The following is a 23,051-nucleotide window of genomic DNA, read 5'->3' as shown; positions in this document are numbered from 1 at the left end:
AGATTAGAATTATTTGTCAAACGGGTAAACAAAGAAGCAGTGGTCGTAGACCTTCCTTCTTCGATTTCGGCCGATACCACTGATTTCTTGGAACTTATAACTTATAATACTATGTACATAAGTTCCAAGAAATCAGTGGTATCGGCCGAAATCGAAGAAGGAAGGTCTACGACCACTGCTTCTTTGTTTACCCGTTTGACAGATAATTCTAATCTTAAAAGAAACGAAGTATAAATATGGTTAAGTATTAACGAGTTAACTTAATTGCTGCAGCGAAAGGGTTAAGACGATGGTGTACCATTTCTATTTCTATTTATATTTGTTACAAACAAGAACCGGTAGTCTATTTCTTGAAATTATTCCTTAAATCGAAAGCGCAGTAATTAGCCTAGCCCAGTGAAATGAGCTAGCTCGATCGATGCATAGACCGTAGGGCGTCGCTTGGCGACGAGCCACTGTGGTAAACAAAACATAGGCTTCTATTTGGCCCGCGCCCAAACACATAAGTACAATAATATCATCGGAACAAGTCGTTTCAGCGAACGGTCTCATAGCGAAGAGTCTAGACCAACATCTTAAGAGACTCTCGCTAGGTGGCTGGATCAAGGGCCAGATGCAGAAGGCGGTGATCTTGGACACGGCGCGGATAGTCCGACGGTTCCTCTCTCTGCAGCCCTAACCACCGGCAGCTTGGGCCCTGCCCCGCTGCTGGCGGCACCCTAGGTTGGGTTTTTTATTATGTGTTTATATATTTTGTATTGTTTTGTAAGTGGTTTTGTATTTTATTTTTATAATATTATTATAAAATAGCCTAACTTAAGAAGAAAAATAAATAAAGAGCTTAATAATAGAATAAGTATATATACCTATGAAATCTCCGACAACATCCGAACTTCTTATCTCATTATTATATGTAGGTAGTATACCTACATGTGCCCAATGGGTGGTGTCAAAGTGCAAGAACCTGGGTACGTAGCCGAATGGCACAAACGCTCACGAAACGAAACGCTCGTAGATATTGCTGGCGGCCTGTCTACGTTACAATACTCTTTGGTGGCATCGCAAGTCGCAATGTTGCTGCGCGCAAGAAAGCCCCCCCAACTTTTCAGTGACGTCAACAAAAAAATCCTATAGGTACTAAACAAATAAATATTAACTAGGAAACATACCTAAATCTGTAAAATAACCTAATTAAATAGACTAATACCTGATTACAGACAGCTAAAATAAAAACGTACTTAACACCTACTCTCGAAATTATCTAGGTATAATATAAGTACCTACCTTCGGTACCTTTGTCGTCTACTTTTCCACCTCTTCAGTTCACTCCACAATAGTTAATTATTGTAATTGTAGTTTCATATTTCCAATGATATTATTTATTTTGTTACGATGACTTCCATATCGTAAAGCTTTGATTCACTTTGAATGATGACAATGACGTGACATGGATTATATTAAAATCAGAGGAAGCAATAAAAAGGTTTTACCTTTCATTTATTTGAAGCTCGGTTACGAAGCTTAAAGGTGCGACCACACCGCTGCTTAAAAAACGGTGACGGTACGGAATCGCAGTGACGCATCGTATCCGTACCGTTTTTACCGCATGCTCCACAGACCGCTGCTCAAAATACGCAGACGGTACGGAATCGCAGTGACGCATCGTATCCGTACCGTTTTTACCGCATGCTCCCCACACCGCTGCTCAAAATACGCAGCCGGTACGGAAACGCAGTGACTTTCGTATGGGACACGTCGTGCGTTTCCGTACCGTCGCCGTTTTTTAAGCAGCGGTGTGGGGAGCATGCGGTAAAAACGGTACGGATACGATGCGTCACTGCGATTCCGTACCGTCTGCGTATTTTGAGCAGCGGTCTGTGGAGCATGCGGTAAAAACGGTACGAATACGATGCGTCACTGCGATTCCGTACCGTCACCGTTTTTTAAGCAGCGGTGTGGTCGCACCTTAATTCCGTACTGTTGACCAGAGACTAGTTACAAATATAAATAGGAGAGAGGAGACTAAAAACTTCTGAATAAGTTGTGGGGCCACAAAAAATAGGTAGCTCGCCCGACCGCTGTCATGATATTCTTATTGAAAAAATAGGACATGTTTTAAATGTTTATTAGTTATTATTTATATAAAAAATATTTTTATTCTTTGGCAAAAAACCTGCTGCGGTAACATAACACAAATGAAAAAAAAATATATACGTCACGATGACATTTGGCATCTGTCAAAGTGAGAGCAACGTCGACGTTGAGTAGTTGTACTGGCTTGTTTGGAACGTATCTAATAAGTTTTGTTTACTTTCACAAATACATATTTTGGGATATGTATAAGAAAAATGAGTACTGACGCACCGAGAAATCTTTTCTTCTACGAGTTGTGCAGGCTGTGCCTCGAAAACGCCGGCGTTACTGATGTTTTCGAGTCCGGAGAGTTTCTAATAGACATTTTCGAATGTACAGGAGTAAAAGTAAGTCGCATTGCCAAGTGTTTTGGATAAGCTATATTACTAATACTAGAGCTAAATATAGGAGTTTAAAACTTTTCTAAAAGAGGAAAAAAGAAACAAACTAAGTGTTTGTAGAAGCCTTTTATTGGATATCATTTTAAAAAAAAACTATTATAAATGGTTGCAGATCTAAGTCATGCCAGAAGCGATAAACAATTCCATTTTATGTATAATATAAAAATATCTGTTATATTTCAGCTTGCACATGCAGATAACTTACCACACAAAGTGTGTAAAAAGTGTTTGGACATAGTGACAAGTTCCAAAGAGTTGAGAATACTTGCCTCGAAGAATGATGCACATCTACGCCTCTTGTTTCCTCCAGACGACGCGGATTCCGATGCGGAGACGGTTATCCTTGAGGTAAGATTAATTGATAAATAAATAAAATAAATAATAAATATTATAGGACATTCTTTCACAGATTGACTGAGTCCCACGGTAAGCTCAAGAAGGCTTGTGTTGTGGGTACTCAGACAACAAACACAGACGACAGACCGGGATTCAAACTTAATTGATTATTGTTTCATGATGAAAACACAGGTTTGCTTGGCTAGTTTCAATCTAGCACTTGTTTTCACCTATGTAACATTTTATCTATATTTTGCCTTCCGAAATGCGTAGTTAAAATCTTTCGGTTCCCTCATGCTGCACCATGAACAATGTATATTGTATTTGGTGTCTGGCCTAGTGGATAATGACCCTGCCTGCTAGAATGATGGTCCTGGATTTGAATCCCGGTAAGATCATGGAGGACGTAGTTACGCACTAACGTTCCAATCCACATGAAATTGTCATTAAGTTTTAGACCTTGTATGAAAAACAAAAGTCTTTCATTTCAATGACAATTTCAGATGGATTGGAATGTTATTGCGTAACTCGTCCATTTATATGTGTGATGAGACTGATGAGCACATATATATGGATGCAGTAATTCAGCACTGACACAAAGTTTACGTTACAGCCTGGCACTCGCACAGTTTCAGAAAGTAGTAGTAGCAAAAACACACAGTTCCAAAGCTCCAAGGAAAAACTCAGTTTCCTCTTACAAGAAGGTGAAGAAGATAGCAGTCAGGTATGTGTGTGTACACTTTTATTTATAAAATAACCTAACCACAAAATCGTTCAATCAAAAATAGCACATCCGGTATCCGGCCGGATAGTACTTCACGGCCGGATACCGGATAGTAACCGAATATTCGGTGCATCTCTAAAGTTAATACATTAAAGAAGGTATGTTTTTTTCTTTTCAGAATATGCCCGTTGTTACACAAACCATATCTTTTAGAAAAGATCTCTTTCCAACTTCTACTCAGCCCAGTTCGGTAAGTCAATCTAAATTCTATATATGTACGGCAAAGAGGATCAAGTTTCTAGAGAGTTACTGCCAAACAAAAATGTGTTATCACAGTGCATAGACTGCCATCTCTCGACACAGGTTTAAAATTTTGAACGTCAGTTTTGACAATTTGGCCCCTATTCTTAGCTCAATATGTGTTAAAATGTCAAATATCATTATTAGCGCCATCTAGCCGAGAGTCCCCCAATGGTGTATCGCTATCTAGCCCACCGTACCTTTTTCTCTATGGTTCCGAGGTACGTTTTTTTCTTAGACTTTATCTGTCTATACGGAGTTACATATGTCTTTGATGTACGGTGACCATCCTGATATGATCAGGGGCGGCTCACTCCGCGATCCTTTCGCCGCGCTACAAGTACATGCCGGCGGCCGCGAGTTCGCGGCCCATTTAGTGGCGACGACCTTCGCGAGGCGCAATAGAATTCAATGTCGTCTGCACGCGTGCGGTCCGTTTGTTATTGTAGGTAAGAATTTAGAATGGCGGCGTTTTGTGAACATCAAAGGAGTGAGCCTTCTGTACTTGTACTATTATATATTCTGTGATATGATCCACAAATGTACAACAAGACAACTGCTGGTCCGGTCAGACATATGACAGTTTTGCCGAAGCTGAAATGAAGGCCTGCAGTGGCTTGATCAATTAATATTCTCTAAGGCTTAATTCATAGTATAATAAGAATATATGTGAGTGTGTACGGGAAAACGTTCCATTTTGTCGAATGCTATAAAGCCGCTTTGTAAGTTTATTCATATAAAGATACAAGTAAATCTCGCCTTGATGGTAACCAACAAAGTGGGATGTTAAAATATTCGAATAAATATCTTTTAAGTAGACACTACAATGTGTACAATAGATCTGGGGCCCGTTTCTCGAAAGGTACAAGCCTTGTATTACAACTGTGTTTCCATGACAACCCATACGATTTGACAGTTCGCGCACTTGTAATACAAGGCTTGTACCTTTCGAGAAACGGGCCCCTGGACAGTTGGAGGTCACAGATGATTTTTCTCTGTATCAGTGGCGGGGCGTGAAAATTTCCGTTGGTAAAGCCGAGCCGGAGGGGTCTTTGGAATCTGTTTTGTATGGACTTCTACACATACTAGAAAATTTTAGGGAACCCGTTGGGAATCGAGTTGTATCGACGCTCCGCCACTGCTCTGTATATATCAAGGGTTTAGAGATGAAACTGATAAATTGAGATTATTTTTCGTTGAAATAATGAACGTTGTGGAAATTGCACATAGATCGAATTTAAAAAACCAGATTTCTCAACTTATTGAATTTCGCCGCTATGACATTTATTTTGGTTTAAGGTACAAGGAGACAATTTCGACTAGTGGATAATTTCATACATTAACATTTTTTTTTTCTTCATGTTCTATACTATATTAACTTGAGTGCCATGTACGTCCACTGAACGAGCTAGTCGTGTCGTGTGTGACCAGTGGACACTCTATTTAATAATGGAAAAAATGTTAAAAATTGGAAAAAAAATCGATTAGTTGAAATTAGCCGCCAGCAACATTGCCCCTCTGTACCTTATTCGCTTTATGTGATAAAATAAAGCGTAAGGAATAAAAATAATAATGTAGCATTCATTTCTTCCGCAGAGTCCTACTAAAACAAAGGCACCAATAAAAACAGAACCCGGTGAAAAAACATTAAAAATAAAAGTGGAAGAGGAAACTCGATGTAAACGGATCAAGAGAGGAGATAATGGAGAAGTCACATTTAATTGTGATGTAAGTATAAGTATGTACTATATAAATACATAGGCAGAAATTAATTCAAATACTTTTAGCGAGAAATCGAACCAGCGTAGGTAATCTGTTTACCGGAAAAATGCCAATACCGTTTCGCCATCCGGTCACGGTGGCAAGAGTCGAAGTCGAAAAAGTATGAATGACAATTTATACACCTAAAAAGCGCGAGTGTGGATTTTTTCTGCGTATCGAATCCACACTCGCGTTCGCGGCATCGCGCCGCGATACGGGCGCGAGTGTGGAGAACGCTTAACCCTTCGTCTGTGTTTGATAAGGAATATAAGGATTCTAAGTGTGCGTGTGGATTCAGTGAGCACCTTCCGAAAATAATAAAAAATATGCTGATCATTTAGTAAAAGTTCTAAAACAATAAAATTGTAAAACGAATCTCTGAATTTGTAAAAAGATACATCAAAAGATACAGTCATTAACATGTGCTCACTCAGTTCTCACAAACGAAAACAGTGAATGTATTCATTTAACATATAATACTTATATACTAACATTTAGTAAAAATTGTAATTAAATACCTACGTTTGTTTTTTAATTTTCCAGGAATGCGACAAAGTTTTTGACAAAGCTAAGAAGCTATACCTACACCAACGACACCACGACAAGAAAATATTCTGCCCGCTAGATGCTTGCGGCAAAAAGTTCACCACCAAAGGAGACATGACCAAACATATAAGAACTCACACAGGCGAAAAGCCATATAAGTGTAAAATGTGTAGCAAGAGCTTCGCGCAGAGGGTGAGTTTGAGGCAACATATCACAAACATACACTCGCCTAAAGATAAATAATATTCGGAGACAGGTTTTTGATGTGAATGTTGCTTCCGACAGGGTTAAACGTTTAACGCTCCGTGTTACCAATTCCAACTGACAGCGTTAAACGCTCAGTGTTGCCAACTCGAATTATGAAAAAAATGCTAGACTGATGCCAGAAATATCACAATTTTTGAAGTGAAAGTTTTGAACTTGTCCGTATTTCATGAGATTATGTTTGTTGTTGTATTTATTGTTATGTTAGGAAGTTTCACTTCCGCGCGGAGGGTCACAACACAACAGTGGCGGAGCGTCGATACAACTCGATTCCCAACGGGTTCCGTAAAATTCTCTAGTATGTGTAGAAGTCCATACAAAACAGATTCCAAAGACCCCTCCGGCTCGGCTTTATCAACGAAAATTTTCACGCCCCGCCACTGCAACACAACACACTTTTTTTTATAAACATGTCTTTTGAAAGGAAAGGGTGAATCAAAATGTAAATTAAATGCTAGTCAACAAAATTACAAGATTTTATCAAGTTTTCTTGGAGATCCACAATTTAACTAACTACATGACTGTTGTAAAACCTATACTATGTTGTTTTAGCATTTAAGAAAACTATGTAGAAGTAGAAAAGCATGACTTTTTTATCAGGTCATTCGATTGTTTACTGTGGAGTTATTTATAGCATGCTAAATACTCATAATAGTCATAATTCATTTTAAAATGTTATCGCAAAAAGTGTCTGAAGTATACTCACTTCTACTAATTTCTATCTCCTAAAAATAATATAAGTCTGTTAGGGAATAATACGTACAAAGATGAGACGTTTGCTACGAAGGGAGGTACGATCACATCGTATTCTGATGTGCTATTTATTATATACTATTTGTATTGTTATTTATTAAATTTTTACGAAAACTGAAGAGGCATGATAAATACGAACGTTGGTTCACTAATGAGGATTCATTTTCATTTAATTAAGATACTATTGTCCCGGATCTGTAAGATCACATTTTTGACATATTTGTTTTGAAGTAGGTATATGTTTTGCGATGTGGCTAAGACGTATCGTTTCGTTTGTCAAATCTAATGATTAATTTCGAATTGGTTGAATCGATTAGGCCCTATGTATTGTACAAGGAGGAGCTTAAACAAATATCAACTTACTGAAATGTCATTTGAATCGAAATGACAGACTGCCACAGCACTAGTTTAAAAATAAAAATGAATGATAAATTACATAATAAGTAAATCCTGCGTGATAATATAATATCGTAAAATACTCACTAACGAAGATCCGCAAAAATATAACATGTGTTAGATTATGTTTAAAGTAAGCGAAATATTGTTTTTAAGACTTGATTTTTAAAAATATTATTACAGGATTTTATTAAAAATTTCATTGGGCTGCGCGAGTTTACGTTTTGTGAACGCTGTCATGTGTCAAAATGTGGTTCTTACAGCTTTGGGACAATAATGGATAGATATAACTACAATCAAATTGAAAAAATTTCGATCATCGAATAAAAACCAAAAATTAGGCACATAAGTTAGATTGAAAATCAAAATTAAATTGCATGAATGCGATTATTAGATTAGAAATTTGCACTTTGTTCAAAACTTTAGCTGTAGTGGCGCGACAGAGCCAGGCTGCGTTTTGATCGGCAAGTAGCCAAGGGTTAGGCCGGCTGACCTGGTAGGCAAGTAGGTCACGCGACAAATGATAAAACATCTGGCCGTCCCTATCGCACTTACAAATAGTGCAATAGGTACGGCCTGATATTTTTATCATTTATCGCGCGACCATGCCTGCCTGCACGGAAGCATGGTCGCGCGATAGACGATAAAATAGTAGGCCGTCCCTATCGCACTATTAGTAAGTGCGATAGAGACGGCCTGATATGTTATCATCTATCGCGCGACCATGCTTCCCGTGCTGTACTTGATCGATGGCACTGAAGTATTTAAAACTTTTAGGTATTTTAAATAGTACTGGTATTGTTGGAGTTCCAAACATTGGTTTAACTTCAATGTTCTGCCGCCAGAGCGCAGCACTAACACAAACACTGAATCATAAACTTATTTATGGGTTATACAGTTGTTGACAAGTTTGCACAGATTATTTGTTACGAATAAATATGACATCGATGCATCAAGGTGGCTTGTTCATTGTTTGCGCTGGTGGCGCCCCCTTTCGTCGAGTTTTGAGTAATATTCCTTTTCTTAAGGTAATATTGACTTACCTAATCTATATTCTAAGTGCCATTTAGAGGTATTCTCTTATACATATTTTATTTTGCGGTGGTGGGTTTATGTTTCTTTACAGATCTCATTTATTTTTCTTGATTAAAGTATAAAAATGCTTAATAAAATAAAGGAAGGATAAATAAAGGATTTTTATTTTGGTAGTGTGATTATTAAGTTTACATAGACATTATAAATATTTACAATAACAATTCACCTATATCCGTATCCCATTATAATCACTGATTGTTTTTACAATAGCTCATCAAAATATTACAACTAATTTCCACTTTTAGTGGCAAAATGCATGTATTTAAATGTGTACAATGTGAAACGCATTCTTAAAACAATAACCGCCAAATGTTCACAAAACAAAGCATATACAGTACCGGTCAAAAGTTTGAGTTCACCCTTTGATTTCGGTACAAATGAGTACTTTTGTACGATAATTATCTTCGGTTTGGTAGTCGAAATATGTCTTCAACTTATATTTATTGTTTTGTGGAGATTTGTTTTACTAGTTAGACACAATTCACGTACCTTTCTTTCACTAAAATCTAATAAACATGACGGCAAAATGCTAGTTATATTTATGGCCTTGCCTTTGCCACTAATTGAGACACATCTTTACACGAAACACAGTTTTAGCCAGATAATTATAGGCCAAATAATTATTTAGCCTATAAGATTTGAGGGAAACAGATGTTAAAAAAATATAAATTGTTTACGAAACAAATTTTGACGTCTGAACTACAAAAAACTATCTCTCTAAAGCAGTCAATTGTACAGAAAACAAGGAGTGAACTTAAATTTTTGACCGGTACTGTAAATGACTCCCCTAGCATAGAAATTAGTTTGAAGGGGGGTCAGTTATCTTGTCTCTGCAGCATACTGCGCTTATAATACAAGTGTACTTCAAATCAAATGCGTGTAAGGGAATGTACTATCAGCTGCAAAAGTGCATGGCGAATTTATCAATGAATTCACTTCATATTTTCTTCACACACTTTTGCAGCTAATTGTACCTATCTACGAGACAATTTTTTTAAGATTTTGGCGCCCCTCTCCTGTGGTGACCAAACTTGGTATTTCGCTCTTACTCCTCCCCGCCACAGTTTGGATACAGGTCATGAGAGTTGGAACGAATGAGTGAATGAAAGTATGCATGTGTGACAGATTAACCAATAAAATGGTAGCTCTTGACAATAAACATAACAAACATAAAACATATTTATTCAACTTTACAAATTCATATACAATATACACAGACTTTAATTACAGAACTTTGAATTTGAAAAGCAAACCCTTTGTGCCTTACCAATAGTTGGCGTGTAACGACTGTATATTGATACAGGTGTCACTCATACAATCAAAGTTTGGTTCATTCCGGTCATGCCAACTCTCAGGGACCGACCTGTAGAGGTACGTAGTTAATTAGTTATACGTACCCCAATGAACTTGAACAATGCTCAATGCTCATGTTTCATGCGACACTTTTCGCCTAGTTTTCCGAATATCGATGACTGCGGTAAGAGAAAATGTCTAAACATAGTGTCTAAAAATGTAATAACATTAAGTTTAAAGTTTGATAAATAGTTCCTATTTGATAAACAGTTATTTCTATTACATATCAACAATGAGCTAAAAGTGTATTAGAGCCTTGAAGATATCACAGGAAATTGAAATCGAATTAAGAGGTAAAATATTGCTAAGAGGCCCGCCCCGGCCACAGTACAAGACTCAGTAGTTAATCTCCGGCAGCGGCGACGCGTTCGGTATTTGATCTCTCGACACGCCACGCGGCGCGGCCCGTACTAACGCGACCGGCATTCTCCGGTTTCGCATGTACTCTCTGCACCTCGCTGCGTGCGAGCGCTAGTCAAGGACAAACCGCGCGGAGTAAAATTTGTTAGAAGAATTATTACTGGTTTTATGCTGCCCCGGCGGACTTGCCAGCGAGCCAATGTGTCCGATAGTTTGAAATTTTGAATGTCGAACGAAGACGTTCGAAATTGAACTACTGGGTTTGGGCTTTATGTTGCTGTTGAACGAATGGTATGTGTAGAAGAGGGTTTTCCATAGAAGTAGACATAGCTCTATAAATATAAGTAAAACTTTTACAATAGTAAGTCAATGGAACGCGTATAGGAGCATCAGGAATGTGCATATTGCGACAACGATGCCTACGATGAGAGAGTCGCGACGCTTTCGGGCGTTTATCCGGTACATGAGGCTGTTCAGCATCGGGAACCTGGAAATAGATATTTATGTATAAGATTTGTGTAACAATTACTATAATAGAGGGTAATGGATGTTAAGCATTCTGTGAAACAATTATTTGAAATGTTTCAGTCGCATAAAAAATAACAACACAAGAATAGGGTAGTTTCCTATATAGTTAAAATAAAATATAATTAGAAGAAAAACATGGACAGTACTTATATTTCAACATAATTTCTATTTAATAAGTCAAAGAGAAAGATATAAAGTAAATGAATTGATCGTGACGTCACTCAGTATTTTATAGTAATTCCATATATGCAAATCGTTTTGACAGTTCTTAAAAAGAAGCTGATTTGACTAGTAGGAAACTAGCCTATTATCGACATAAAGTATAAAATAGCTATGACAGACGGTCATAACCACAGAGAACCTCCTATAGAGTGGCAATCTTGTATATTTTGTTCGCGATACGAGTCACCAGTGTTTGGGGTGCGAGGAGCGGGCGGGGAATGTGTTAAGCGCGCTGTGATTGGCCGTTTCAAGGACGGCGGGCAGTCGCGCCAGATGAAAAGAGACAGAAGTATGACTGTCCCTCTACTGACGCGTAAGTGGCCAATGTAAGTTGACCTATGCCGGCTCTGAATTAATTATAAATATGACTTATTTGTGGAATGTAATGCCGTCTGTTTTTAAATTTGAGCTTCTTGTTACCTTTCCACACCATTTCACACTACAGGTGGACATCTTTAAGGCATCAAAATACCCTTTTCCAATTTTTTAGTGCGAAAAACACGCGCTGCTTTCGGGTCTGTTACTTGGTCGATACTGATCGGGCACGGCGAGCGCCCGCGCTTATATCAGTGCAAATACTAGGAAGGCTGGCGACCGCGAGTCGTCTTGTAATGGATGTCTATAGGGGTGGGTCTGTGGTCATAACAAAAGCTATAAAGATTCCGTCCATGTCCGTACGATAACTGAATTGTAGAAATTAGGGGATCCAGTATCGTAACCAAACGGGTACCACTATTGATATGCAAAGATGAAAAACATACCTAGTAGGAAAAGGGCAATGCAAAGAGCAAAAACGTTTTTCATTTACTTACTCGCATTTGGTAATACCAAAGAGGATCGAGTATTATAGAGAGTTACTGTCGAAGTACAATGTGTAATCACAGTGCATAGACTGCCATCTCTTGACACAGGTTTAAAATTTTTGAACCTCAGTTTTGACAATTTGGCCCATATTCTTAGCTTGATATGTTTTAAAATGTCAAATATTGATGAGGTGCGTTTTCTAATAAAGACTATCTGTCTATACGGAGTTATATATGTCTTTGGTAATACGGACCTGTTGGTGATGTCGTTGAACCTGGTCTGCATCCGTTTGAAGGTCTGCCGCTGTGAAGTGAGATGCTCCCGCGCCTCCATCGCGATGTTGATCTGCTCGTCCACTAGTATATGGGAACTGTAAGAAAATATATGAGTGTATTGAGTATTATATTAATAGTTATTATACTAAACCACCAGGGCCCATTTCTCAAAACTGAAAGTTACAAGTTACAAGCGGAAGTCTTTCCAACTTGTCATATTAGACACTGACAACCACTAGTAAGTTGTAACTTGTAGCTTCGAGAAATGGGTCCCAGCAGCACAAGTGATTTTTCAGTACAGATGGTGTTTTTTTTTACGCACTAGTGCGAGAAGTGGTTCATTATATGTCAGGTCGAAACTTCGGAGGTCCATCTGTACTGAAAAACGTCGTTCGATACACGTGCGAAAAGGAAATTCGTAACTCGTGTCGATTTAAAACACTCCCTTCGGTCGTGTTTTAATTTATCGCCACTCGTTTCGAACTTCCTTTTTTTCGCACTTGTATCGAAATGTACTATTATCTCCTTAATGCCTGATACAGATGCCCCTGACTGAGGTTGAATACCCCACAAGAAAAGTAGTGTTTGTTTTGACTATCTTGAATAGTACGTGTAGCGACTCCATAAAACCCCCATCGCAAGCGCAGACTTCTGGCCGATGGGTGTAGTCTTTCGACGTTCCGGGGCAACCTGCCGAATTCTACGCCGAGACAGACGACGCAACGATGATGCTTCGACGTTACTTCGTCATCTAAGGGTCGGTTTCACCAAACCGTCTGTCACCGTTAAAGCGTTCGTTAAATTTTATTGTATGGGAAGTTCCATAGACGCCTGTTGCGTGACGATGATGAGTTTGTCAAATGTGGTTGATGCAACTGGCCCTTAGCCTAGTTAATCTCTTTTTTTTTACCCCCGACGCAAAAACGAAGGGGTGTTATAAGTTTGACGTGTCTGTCTGTCTGTCTGTCCGTCTGTCTGTCTGTCTGTCTGTCAGTCTGTCTGTGCGTCTGTCTGTCTGTGTGTATGTCTGTCTGTGGCATCGTAGCTCCCGAACGGATGAACCGATTTAGATTTAGTTTTTTTTGTCTGAAAGCTGAGTTAGTCGGGAGTGTTCTTAGCCATGTTTCATGAAAATCGGTCTACTATGTCGCAGTCGGGGGTTTTTCAAAATTTTAATTTCAATTAAAGTCTGGGGGGGGGGGGGGGGGGGGGGGGTTTCATAAATGGGCTTACTCTATTGGCTTACTATTTTGTTGTAATGTGTTTCTTTATTGTATTTTTAGTTTCACAGTGCTTTGGTATTTACTGTTATGCTGTGTAACGTATCGAGACTAATATTATAAATGGGAACGCGTGTGTCTGTTTGTTTGTCCGTCTTTCACGGCAAAACGGAGCGACGAAATGACGTGAGCCCCACTTGTAAAGCCCCACTTCCCTACGCAATTTTCAAATGGGAAAAAGCTAGTTTGAAATAAATAAATAAGCATCGATTTAAACTTCCCTTTGGGTAGTTTAGATCGATGGACATAGGTAAACGTGACAATACCTGTGCAGGTGGTTGGCCTCCTTGGTGTACTGGTCGCGGCGGCTGAGGCCGGCGGCGGGCGGCGGGCTGGAGCCCCGCAGTGACTCCTCTCGTCATACAGCTGCAGGCAGTAAGAGACAGCTGTAGCCTACAGACCTGTGCAGGTGGTTGGCCTCCTTGGTGTACTGGTCGCGGCGGCTGAGGCCGGCGGCGGGCTGGAGCCCCGCAGTGACTCCTCTCGTCATACAGCTGCAGGCAGTAAGAGACAGCTGTAGCCTACAGACCTGTGCAGGTGGTTGGCCTCCTTGGTGTACTGGTCGCGGCGGCTGAGGCCGGCGGCGGGCGGCGGGCTGGAGCCCCGCAGTGACTCCTCTCGTCATACAGCTGCAGGCAGTAAGAGACAGCTGTAGCCTACAGACCTGTGCAGGTGGTTGGCCTCCTTGGTGTACTGGTCGCGGCGGCTGAGGCCGGCGGCGGGCGGCGGGCTGGAGCCCCGCAGTGACTCCTCTCGTCATACAGCTGCAGGCAGTAAGAGACAGCTGTAGCCTACAGACCTGTGCAGGTGGTTGGCCTCCTTGGTGTACTGGTCGCGGCGGCTGAGGCCGGCGGCGGGCTGGAGCCCCGCAGTGACTCCTCTCGTCATACAGCTGCAGGCAGTAAGAGACAGCTGTAGCCTACAGACCTGTGCAGGTGGTTGGCCTCCTTGGTGTACTGGTCGCGGCGGCTGAGGCCGGCGGCGGGCGGCGGGCTGGAGCCCCGCAGTGACTCCTCTCGTCATACAGCTGCAGGCAGTAAGAGACAGCTGTAGCCTACAGACCTGTGCAGGTGGTTGGCCTCCTTGGTGTACTGGTCGCGGCGGCTGAGGCCGGCGGCGGGCGGCGGGCTGGAGCCCCGCAGTGACTCCTCTCGTCATACAGCTGCAGGCAGTAAGAGACAGCTGTAGCCTACAGACCTGTGCAGGTGGTTGGCCTCCTTGGTGTACTGGTCGCGGCGGCTGAGGCCGGCGGCGGGCGGCGGGCTGGAGCCCCGCAGTGACTCCTCTCGTCATACAGCTGCAGGCAGTAAGAGACAGCTGTAGCCTACAGACCTGTGCAGGTGGTTGGCCTCCTTGGTGTACTGGTCGCGGCGGCTGAGGCCGGCGGCGGGCGGCGGGCTGGAGCCCCGCAGCAGCTCCTCGCGCTCGCGCCGCGCGCTCACCCGCGCTGACGTTTTGGAGAACTCTTGCTGGTAATCCTGAGTCATAGAGTGGAGTCATATCGTCACTACTTTTAAAAAATCTCGTATCTCACGCTTTTCCTCAAAGTTAAAACGCAATAAGTCTGTATGAATTCCATACATACTTACTAAAATTTTCTTTTCATTGACAGACGAAGATACAAGTTTTTTTAAAAGTAGTGACGATATGTATTGTCACCATTGGGACATGGGGTGTATTTTGTGTTTTTGTTCGAATAGAAATCATCATCCTCCTTGCGTTATCCCGGCATTTGCCACGGGGCCTGGGGTCCGCTTTTGACAACTAATCCCAAGATTTGGCGTAGAGACTAGTTTTTACGAAAGCGACTGCCATCTGACCTTCCAACCCGAAGGGTAACTAGGTGTTATTGGGATTAGTCCGGTTTCCTCACAATGTTTTGTTAGAATAGAAACAAGCCAGAATAAAAAAATGAGGTTTAAACCATTAGATTATACTGATTTCAAACTAGAATCAGGGGCGGCTCACTCTGCGATTCTTTCGCCGAGCTACAAATACATGCCGTGCCGGCGCATTCGCGGCCCATTCAGTGGTCGTGGCGGCTGCTCACGTGCGGTCCGTTTGTTAATGTAGGTAAGAATTATGAAAGGTGGTATTTTGTGAACATCAAAGCAGTGAGCCTTCTGTACTTGTACTATTATATTTATTATAGATAGATAGAATACCCTTTATTGGCACACCTCAGCAAAGGATACAGTGGAGACAAAACAAATGATTATAAATAGAGGCAGACAACAGGCGGTCTTATCGCTAAAGAGCGATCTCTTCTACTCTACTACACTACTACTACTGTACTGTACTATAATCCTAGAAAATTGTAGGATGGGAAATAGTCGCTTAAAATGTATTCTTTTATAGTTAAGTAAGTTAAGTTTCACCTCAGTACACAATGTTAACAATGCAATAAGGTAAAATGTTTTTAAAAAAACATGTAGGTATAACATACCATAAGGATTTCCCTGTGCCTTTTAATAGTGTGCATGGTTGCTGTGCTATTAGGAGCTATTTCACCCATTTTGTCGTTTATTGAAGATAGCTGGAATAAAAACCATGAAATTAAATGTTAGCCTAACAACACGAAACATGTACCTATGTAAATAAATAGTATATTACTTATAGGGTTTGGTTTTTTCTGACTTAGCTTAAGTGTAAAATTCAAGGGGAAATTCAAAGTAATGTTTTCAGAAATAAAATAAAACAAGTAACAATTTTAATGTTTTTTTAAGAGGGCTTTCGTGTGAAAAACATTGAAATCGCAACGGAGCGCTTGATCATACCGTGTGTGGTATCAAATTAAAGGGCTTTGCGAGTAGTTTACAAATATATATCACATTATACGACTTTTTCTACTTGGTCAAACAAAATATAAGAAAATGTCCAAAAGTGGTAATAATTGTACTGGTGAAGGCTCGTTTTCAAAAAATTGCCAAAAATAAATAATAGCAATTTATAATCACTAAGGCATATCAGCAATTTAAGTAAACGTTGAAGATTCATTAAATACAAACATTATTTCGGAGTGATGTAGATTTTCAAAGAAATTGTCACTTAATTTTAGGTAATTTCTGAAAAAAATTGATTTCGACTTAGCCTCGTTTACTCTTTTTTAAAACCTTATAATAAAAATGTAGTCTGAGAAGATTGTAGTACAGGGTATACGAATTATAAATTTACCAGTTTTAGTTATCAAAATTGTCCAAATTTTACAAATAAGTAGATCGACTAATTCAGCCTCATGCGTAAATTTTTCTAAACGTGCTTTAGAGAAAAAATCATAATTAATTTAGTTACTTGATTTTCAAAAATCCAGTCTTATAAAAATCAAGATAATAAGATGCTCTAACTGAAATTTGAATTAAATAATTCTATTGGATAACGGAAAGTGTAGTATTTCACCGACTAAAACTACCAATTTTACATTATTTTGACGTTTTTTTTGAAAGCAGCCTTAAGCTGCCCGGAGACATAAACACACAACATCTAAAATAAACAAACATAAAAGGATGCTAATACGCAATAATGTGTTATATCCCACATGAATTTTGCAATAAAATGTCAACTTTAATCGTCAAATTTTTGAGTTGACATCTTATTGTGAAATGCATGTGGAATGACACATTATTACGTATCAGCATCCTTATTTAAAAAGGAAAACAAATTTAATTAATGGTTTGTGTTGCTCCTGCCGCATGATAAACTTTTGATGTACTTTTTTCTTTTATGATATAATATATGTAAGTAGGTATTACATAAATAATGTATGACCATGGGGTCTCATCCGGAACAGTGCAAAATTATTTCCAAATAGAAGTCATAGATGGCGCTAAGTGTCACGATTGACGATTATTATTTTTTTATCAACTAGATTTAAAGGTATTTGAAGCGTCATAAATTAAGTACATTATAAATTAAATACAAACATCGATTACAACACAAATTTAATGCATTATTTTAGAAATTTTCAAAGAAATAATATCACGTAATATATTGCTACTGACTATGACGCAACAACGTGAACAACCTGCGCGCGACAGTATCGAGCTACCTAAATTTTATTGCATATTGTCACTAGATGGAGCTGCCACTATCTACAGTATACTGCCAACGAAACGGTGCGATTGTGTGCGTTCCGTTCATTGAGTTATATGTACTACGTACTATAGGCGACGTTGCCAGACGGAAACTCTGCACAAGCTGACAGATGCGCGGAGTGCGCGAAGCGGTAATTTACGCGTAGAGTAGTAAGTCCACCATCAGATGTGACACATTATTATATTCCGCCTGTCAAAATTATTTATTTATTTATTTACAACTTAAAAAATACAAAGTAAGCGATCACTGCCGCCCATGGACACCCGAAACACCAGGGGTGTTGGAGGTGCGTTGCCGGCCTTTAAGATGGGTGTACGCTCTTTTCTTGAAGATTTATCTTCTTCTTTAAAATACAAATATATACTTATATATATATAATAATATATATATAGTGCGGTCAGTTTTTTTGGACAAAGCGTATCCATTGTTCTCTTTTTTCATGACCAGGCCAAAGAAAACAGCAAAAAGTGAGCGTGCTTAAAATACAATTTTACTCAATAACTATTAACAATCAATAAACAAATTAACTCAATTAACCGTCGCGCCTTTATCACCGCACCTCCCGCCAAAGAAACAAAGTTCATCCTCACTTTCTCGACACGTGGCAAACCAAGAACAAACGGGCCTCCCGCTCGTTTTTGCCCAGAACGTGTAAGTTGTGGAATGAGCTACCTTCTGAGGTGTTTCCCTTGCGCTATGACATGGGGTTCTTCAAGAAGCAGGTATTTAGGGTTCTCAAAGGTCGGCAACGCATAAGTGGCTCCCCTGATGTTGCTTATGTCCATGGGCGGCGATGACTGCTTACCATCAGGCGGCTCGTCTGCTCGTTTGCTGCCTATTTCATAAAAAAAAAAAAAAAACTTTTTTTTATATTATAGTAACATAATTCATAAAGTAGTAAGTAGTTACCTAATAATTTTCCAAATTGAAATAAATATATTTCGCAAATCTATTAGAGGTGAAACACATTAGTAGGAACAATGAAAATGGCACATCTGCGTGGTTAACTTTTTAGTCTATGATTGCGTCACCAAAATCGCGGAAGCCTCGCTCCCGCTCGCGTGTTCGTAGAATATTCAGCTGTCGTGTCGGCCGATAACATTTGTTTGTGTGCGTTAATAATGTAGGTATACGTTTGTAGTAGTGTGCGTGACAAAAATGTCGTCTATTAAACAGCTGCCAATGATCGAAATTCAAATTAGTTGAACAATTTCCATTGAAAAAAAAAAGTTTGTAATTAGGGATGTACCGACTAGTCGCCGACTAGTCGGGAAAGCCGACTATCCGGCCACATTTGTAGTCGGCGATTAGTCGGCGACTAGTCGGCAAAAAGGGCCGATTAGTCGGCACTTCATTAGTGATAGAAAAACAGTACAAAATTAAATTACCGGCTGAAAATTATGGTTGTATTATGTAACTACGTATTTGTAATTCCTTTTTTTTTTGTCAAAATAACAAATATCTGTATTTATCACAGAAATAAATATCCTAATACCTAGGATTATCAACTTCATAGGCAGGATCACTACCCACTAAGCCAAGCCGGTTGTCAATAAGGGTTCCGTTTTTCCTCTTTGAGGTACGGAACCCTAAAAATGGAAAATGTAGGTACATAAATATTGTCATGAACCTTTGAGCTTGTAAAAAATCATGAAAAGCTCGTTCGAAGGACCAAAAATGACATTCAAAATGTGAATTTAGTCGAAAATTATGTTTTGGCCGACTAGCCGACTAGTCGGCCGACTAATCGGCCACCCAAGCGCCGACTAGTCGGTAGTCGGCCTAGTCGGCCAAATCAATAGTCGGTACATCCCTATTTGTAATGCATCGGTCCGAATTGCGGATACTAGTTTTATCATCTTTTAGTAGATATAATTGAATGTAAAATTATTTATTTTGCCTGACACTCTTGAGTATTTTTTTATGCCGTTATTTTAATTTTACAATATAATATTTGGAATATAGTGCTTTATAATTATTAAATATAAAACATTTTTTAAATACTTTTTGATACAAAATCATACTTCATTGATTTGGAACAACGCTTTTTATCGGACCTACATCCGACACTATCGGAAGCGTTTATCGGATGTAGGATGTCGATCTGACACCCGATATCGGATCGGATAATGTGAAAACGGCCTAAGCATTCACCGTTAGTGCGTTTTCACATTATCCGATCCGATATCGGATGTAGGACCGATATCCCATACACTGAAGCCGCCATCTTTGATTTTTGCCTTTGAAATCCTTCCGACATTTGCCACATGCACGACCGATGCGATGCATGCGAAATCAAACCTTATCGATATGGAAGTATGAGACGCGACGATTGCCGACTGGCTAGGATTTCCGAACGCACACGAATGCGCGCTCGGTCGCCGATCTGCGGCGGAGTGGGCCAAGACCTCGACGCGACGCCGTCAGCAACTAAGTACTACCTAGGTACTTATAAATAGTCAAGAGCGTTTGTATGGAGAATTAACTCCTCCTGTATCGTCTTAAGGATGAAATGTAATAATATTCATTTCTATATTTCTAAGTAACTACGCGCCTGCTTTCGAGTGCTTTAAATTTTAACAAATCAATGCATCCTTTGGTCGGGGGCTGGGGCCTCTCAACTCAAGGTCGCCGGCGCGCGGCGCCGTGGTCGCGGGGCGCGGGGCGTGGGGTGCGGGGTGGGGCGCCGCGGATCTCGTTCATTCAATTCCGCTTGCATGTGTTGCGGACAGAGCGAGTATATTATACGTACGCGGCGAGCACACATACAAGCCGCACGGCAACGCCATCTAGTAATGTTCGACTTTAAACGTCCATGTGACGTTATAGGTTTAGTGCGTGATAGCTAAAACAGATGTCGCAAGATGTTGCAGTTTGATGACTATTTCGACGTAGGATACTGATAAGAGTTTTGTTGGCCACGCGTGGCTACTAGCGCCATCTAGCTCTTTGAATGTGGATTAAATTTAGCCTACAGGTCTAGAATACTTAGGACGGCGCCCATTTTTAGTATGGGATTAGGTATCTGTACTAGTATTATTTGATCTGTGGTATGACCAACATACCTTATTCAATAACTGCTGTAGCTCCATAGACATGGTATCAAACATGTCCTCACTGTTTATGAGCGGCACAGACTCGGAGCTGAGGCTCGACGTCACCGGGCTGATCCCCAGCTTGCTGAATGCTACCAGCTTCATGTCTATGTCATTTTCTAGTGTCCGAGCTTGCTTGCGAAGCTCTGAAAAGTGTGAATACTGTTAGTTGTTTGTTAGTTTACTATGATTGAGGAATGAATGCCCAAACCTTTAGATATAAGTCCATATAAATAAATAATAAGTAAATAAATATTATAGGACATTCTTACACAGATTGACTGAGTCCCACGGTAAGCTCAAGAAGGCTTGTGTTGTGGGTACTCAGACAACGATATATATATAATATATAAATACTTATATACATAGAAAACATCCATGACTCAGGAACAAATATCTGTGCTCATCACACAAATAAATGCCCTTACCGGGATTCGAACCCGGGACCGCGGCGTAGCAGGCAGGGTCACTACTGACTGCGCCAGACCGGTCGTCAACCATATATTCTGATTAGAAAAAAACATTAGAGGGGAAAAGAAGTATAAAGTAAATTAATGAAAAATAAACACATTTTAGGCCTGATTTTTTATAAACTACATTAATTAACTACATTACATTAATTTTGTGTTTAATTTAAGTTGTATTTGTTTTATAATTATTAATTTGTTTTATAATCTGTGTTATATGAATAGCTGCATTAAATTGATAACAATATTCAATATCAATACAAAAGGTACTACTCATGACCCTTGCATGATAAATTACTAGATAACTGAACACATTATACAGTTCACTGATCTTAAATGTAGCATGACTTTTAATGTCAACAGAGGTGTGACAGGTATAAGCAGGGGCGGCTCACTCCACGTTTCTTTCATACATTTCGACGCTCGCGGCCCATAAAGTTTGACAACCTTCACGCTGCGCAACAGAACAATGTCGCATGCAGTCCTTTGACAGGTTGTTGAGAGTGAGCCTTCTGTACTTGTACTTTTATACAACCTGTTTTTATTGAATTCCGTTAACTTTAAGGAGAGATTCTTTACATGAAATACAGTTAATTTCTCTAAGAAACTAGCGTCTTAACTCTTACGGTTATCGAGTTATTAAAAAAATAAAGATAATTACTGAAGACGTGTGTGACAGCCTTTATCAATTCCTAACGTTATTTGTTTTGACATGGCCGTCAATCACTTGACACTAACTTGAATGTTGTTCTTAAGGGTCTCTCACACTAATAAATTCATTTATTATGTATGAAAATGATGATTTTTTTTTTGCGAATTTAACTAAAAGTGATATACAGGATGGTTCCTGATAATGAACCTAGCTACGTGTCGAATTTAATGGAAAACAAAAAAAACATGGTGTGAATATACACCACGGTGTATATTCTGTGGCATAAGGCAGTTTTTCTAGATTATCAGAGATTTCCAGAAATACTATTCCTAGTAATAGCAAGGACTAAGGTGGGACCTGAATACACTAGTTAGAAATCCATGATTCTCATTCACAGGCCAATGTGGGCCAGTGTGATAATATTGTCGCCTAGCCTTGCTACCATTGTGACAAACACAAGTGATGACATACTTAGTATGTTGAAATTCTTATCACTTATCAATATTAAGTGAACTGCTCTGAAGCAGATTATATCAGTGTGATCGGTGTTTTAGAAATGAGACCTTTTTGATGACCATTTTTTTGACATCTAGTGACAATGTTTACTCTTTGCTAAATCAAAACAAATAAATAAACCGTCATGTAACACCGTGTCTAAATATAACAAAGTTATTCTGGTTTGTAATGATTGTGCTGAATATTCTTATAGAATCATTGAAACCGGTAAATTACAGGCAGAGAACAAAGTGATTCATGCAACGTCATAAGATAATGTCAACTTACAACAAAACTGTTTACAACAATAAAATTTATACGCTAAACAACGTACCTTCCCACGAAGAGCCGCCGAGAGTAGCCATTTTTCCTGGTTAATGACACAATTACAACTTTCTATGATTTATCTTTCTTAAACACTACTTTAATCCAATTTCGTAAGAAAATTATTCATTTGCAGTAATTGGAAAGTATTCCCTTAATTTTTTTGACAGACACAGACAGTGCTAAAATGACGTTTCGCAAATAAGTGTTGCCTTATGTGAAATAAATCGTAATTTTAGAAATAAGCTTTTTTACATTTTCGTGATTATTTTATGCACAACACAATAAAAAGGCACACAAAACAATTAGTAAATAAAAAAATTTAGTTGAAATTGTCGAAAGTAATATAGCATAATGTAATTGTATGTAATGAGTGCTGCGTGGTACTGCTCTAT

The 23,051-nt window shown here is 39.4% G+C and overlaps 2 protein-coding genes across 3 annotated transcripts; one reads left to right on the top strand and one right to left on the bottom strand.

Annotated features, from left to right (window-relative positions):
• Window positions 1-2,283: 2,283 nt before the first annotated feature.
• On the top strand, window positions 2,284-7,688 carry LOC125236556 (zinc finger and BTB domain-containing protein 49-like). The gene is made up of 6 exons (XM_048143396.1): window positions 2,284-2,480; window positions 2,718-2,882; window positions 3,484-3,594; window positions 3,773-3,844; window positions 5,491-5,622; window positions 6,199-7,688. Exons 1-6 carry the CDS (start codon window positions 2,349-2,351, stop codon window positions 6,442-6,444), a joined length of 858 nt encoding a protein of 285 aa, XP_047999353.1. The 5' UTR covers window positions 2,284-2,348; the 3' UTR covers window positions 6,445-7,688.
• Window positions 7,689-9,874: 2,186 nt separating this feature from the next.
• Window positions 9,875-22,851, bottom strand: LOC125236397 (Golgi SNAP receptor complex member 1). 2 transcript variants are annotated; one of them, XM_048143185.1, is made up of 6 exons: window positions 22,667-22,851; window positions 20,689-20,864; window positions 15,978-16,067; window positions 14,864-15,009; window positions 12,230-12,346; window positions 9,875-10,909 (listed from the first exon to the last, which is right to left on the bottom strand). In XM_048143185.1, exons 1-6 carry the CDS (start codon window positions 22,695-22,697, stop codon window positions 10,789-10,791), a joined length of 681 nt encoding a protein of 226 aa, XP_047999142.1. In that variant the 5' UTR covers window positions 22,698-22,851; the 3' UTR covers window positions 9,875-10,788. The 2 variants fall into 2 exon arrangements, with proteins under 2 accessions (XP_047999142.1, XP_047999143.1); XM_048143186.1 differs by lacking the exon at window positions 22,667-22,851 and adding an exon at window positions 22,401-22,540.
• Between the last annotated feature and the right edge of the window lie 200 nt (window positions 22,852-23,051).

This window comes from Leguminivora glycinivorella, chromosome 19, assembly GCF_023078275.1.
Source record: "Leguminivora glycinivorella isolate SPB_JAAS2020 chromosome 19, LegGlyc_1.1, whole genome shotgun sequence".
NCBI classification, from domain to species: domain Eukaryota; kingdom Metazoa; phylum Arthropoda; class Insecta; order Lepidoptera; family Tortricidae; genus Leguminivora; species Leguminivora glycinivorella.
Note: the sequence above shows the minus strand (reverse complement) of the source record. Positions and strands in the feature narration are given on the sequence as shown.